The sequence below is a fragment of the Oncorhynchus mykiss genome, chromosome 1, assembly GCF_057628025.1.
Source record: "Oncorhynchus mykiss isolate SJ-2025 chromosome 1, ASM5762802v1, whole genome shotgun sequence".
Lineage (NCBI taxonomy): Eukaryota > Metazoa > Chordata > Actinopteri > Salmoniformes > Salmonidae > Oncorhynchus > Oncorhynchus mykiss.
In genome coordinates this window covers 89,316,785-89,319,284 of record NC_143022.1, presented here as the reverse complement: position 1 = coordinate 89,319,284, position 2,500 = coordinate 89,316,785, and the positions used below count along the sequence as shown (strand labels likewise).

Genomic DNA, 2,500 nt, shown 5'->3' with positions numbered 1-2,500 from the left:
CTGTGATATAGTGTAGAGAATAAATCAATGTAGTAATACTGTAGTAATATACTGTAATATAGTGTAGAGAATCAATCATTGTAGTAATACTGTAGTAATATACTGTGATATAGTGTAGAGAATCAATCAATGTAGTAATACTGTAGTAATATACTGTAATATAGTGTAGAGAATCAATCAATGTAGTAATACTGTAGTAATATACTGTGATATAGTGTAGAGAATAAATCAATGTAGTAATACTGTAGTAATATACTGTAATATAGTGTAGAGAATCAATCATTGTAGTAATACTGTAGTAATATACTGTGATATAGTGTAGAGAATCAATCAATGTAGTAATACTGTAGTAATATACTGTAATATAGTGTAGAGAATCAATCATTGTAGTAATACTGTGGTAATATACTGTAATATAGTGTAGAGAATCAATCAATGTAGTAATACTGTAGTAATATACTGTGATATAGTGTAGAGAATAAATCAATGTAGTAATACTGTAGTAATATACTGTAATATAGTGTAGAGAATCAATCATTGTAGTAATACTGTAGTAATATACTGTGATATAGTGTAGAGAATCAATCAATGTAGTAATACTGTAGTAATATACTGTGATATAGTGTAGAGAATCAATCATTGTAGTAATACTGTAGTAATATACTGTAATATAGTGTAGAGAATCAATCATTGTAGTAATACTGTGGTAATATACTGTAATATAGTGTAGAGAACATATAAGGCCTCATAGTTAATTTCTTCTTCTGGAGATCCAGGGCCATCTAGCTAAGGGCCAGGGGAAGTTGGCGGGGGACGGGATGTCTCAGGTGACCAAGACCCTGCTGGATCTCACCCAGAGAAGGAACTTCTACGCTGGAGACCTGCTGTCCTCTGTGGAGATACTCAGAAACGTGACTGATACCTTCAAGAGGGCCAGTTACGAACCTAGCTCAGACGACGTGCAGGTGAGTGGATCGGTCTCTTTTGTCTTGATAAATGTTGACCATGCTGCTGAGGTAGAATTGTGTGTTGGATTTATTTTGATTTGTGTCCTTTTTTTTTGTTGCATACATGAAAATAGAAAACAATATGATAAAGTTTAAAAGGTTTTCTCCTGCATGTGCAGGAGAGGCGGAAAACCCCTGAGAGGCTTGTCAACATATCTCCCCCTTTCAAATGAAACTGGAATGATTATTTACACAGTTAAAGTCCCCATGTCAGCTTTGTTATTTTAAATCATCACTGTATGTCTCATAAATCACTGTGTGTGTTTATTTAATGAAAATAACTTTTTTAATCATTTATTTCCCTGAGCCTCCTTTGGCTCTTGAAATGCTCAGCCTGATCGTGTGGGCGTTAGGAAACACATTTGAAGATATTTACATACACAGACATGATTGGCTGATAGTATGGTCTAGAGTCCATCCCCTTACCCAGATGAACAGCCATTGGTCTATTTTGTCTGCTAAAACAAATAGGTACCTGCCTGGGATGAGCTGTCACCTCTGTTATTATGTTGTCTAACGCTACCTTTGTAATCATTATATTTACTGTTACATTTACTGTAATGGTTGGTTTCTCCAGAGTGGGTGAATGTTGTCTCAAGTTTTTTATTTAACCTTTCTTTAACGAGGCAAGCTACCATTGTAATTATATTTACTGTAACAGGTAATCATTATATTTACTGTGAAATGTAATCATTATATTTACTGTGACAGGTAATCATTATATTTACTGTGACATGTAATCATTATATTTACTATAATATGTAATCATTATATTTACTATAATATGTAATCATTATATTTACTGTAACATGTAATCATTATATTTACTGTAACATGTAATCATTATATTTACTGTGACATGTAATCATTATATTTACTATAATATGTAATCATTATATTTACTATAATATGTAATCATTATATTTACTGTAACATGTAATCATTATATTTACTGTAATATGTAATCATTATGTTTACTGTAATATGTAATCATTATATTTACTGTGACATGTAATCATTATATTTACTATAATATGTAATCATTATATTTACTGTAATATGTAATCATTATATTTACTGTGACATGTAATCATTATATTTACTGTAACAGGTAATCATTATATTTACTGTAACATGTAATCATTATATTTACTGTGACATGTAATCATTATATTTACTGTAATATGTAATCATTATATTTACTGTAATATGTAATCATTATATTTACTGTGACATGTAATCATTATATTTACTGTAACATGTAATCATTATATTTACTGTAATATGTAATAATTATATTTACTGTAACAGGTAATCATTATATTTACTGTAATATGTAATCATTATATTTACTGTAACAGGTAATCATTATATTTACTATAATATGTAATCATTATATTTACTGTAATATGTAATCATTATATTTACTGTAATAGGTAATCATTATATTTACTGTAACAGGTAATCATTATATTTACTGTAATATGTAATCA

At 29.3% G+C, this 2,500-nt stretch overlaps 1 protein-coding gene across 16 annotated transcripts in view; it reads left to right on the top strand.

Moving 5' to 3' along the window:
* Positions 1-2,500, top strand: part of LOC110531920 (adhesion G protein-coupled receptor B3) — a 364,149-nt gene that overhangs the window by 163,220 nt on the left and 198,429 nt on the right. For all 16 annotated transcript variants that reach the window (XM_090243433.1, XM_090243448.1, XM_090243446.1 and 13 more), the window contains one exon: positions 771-965. In XM_090243433.1, the coding sequence (XP_090099559.1) occupies positions 771-965 (195 nt within the window). The remainder of the gene's footprint in view (positions 1-770; positions 966-2,500) is intronic.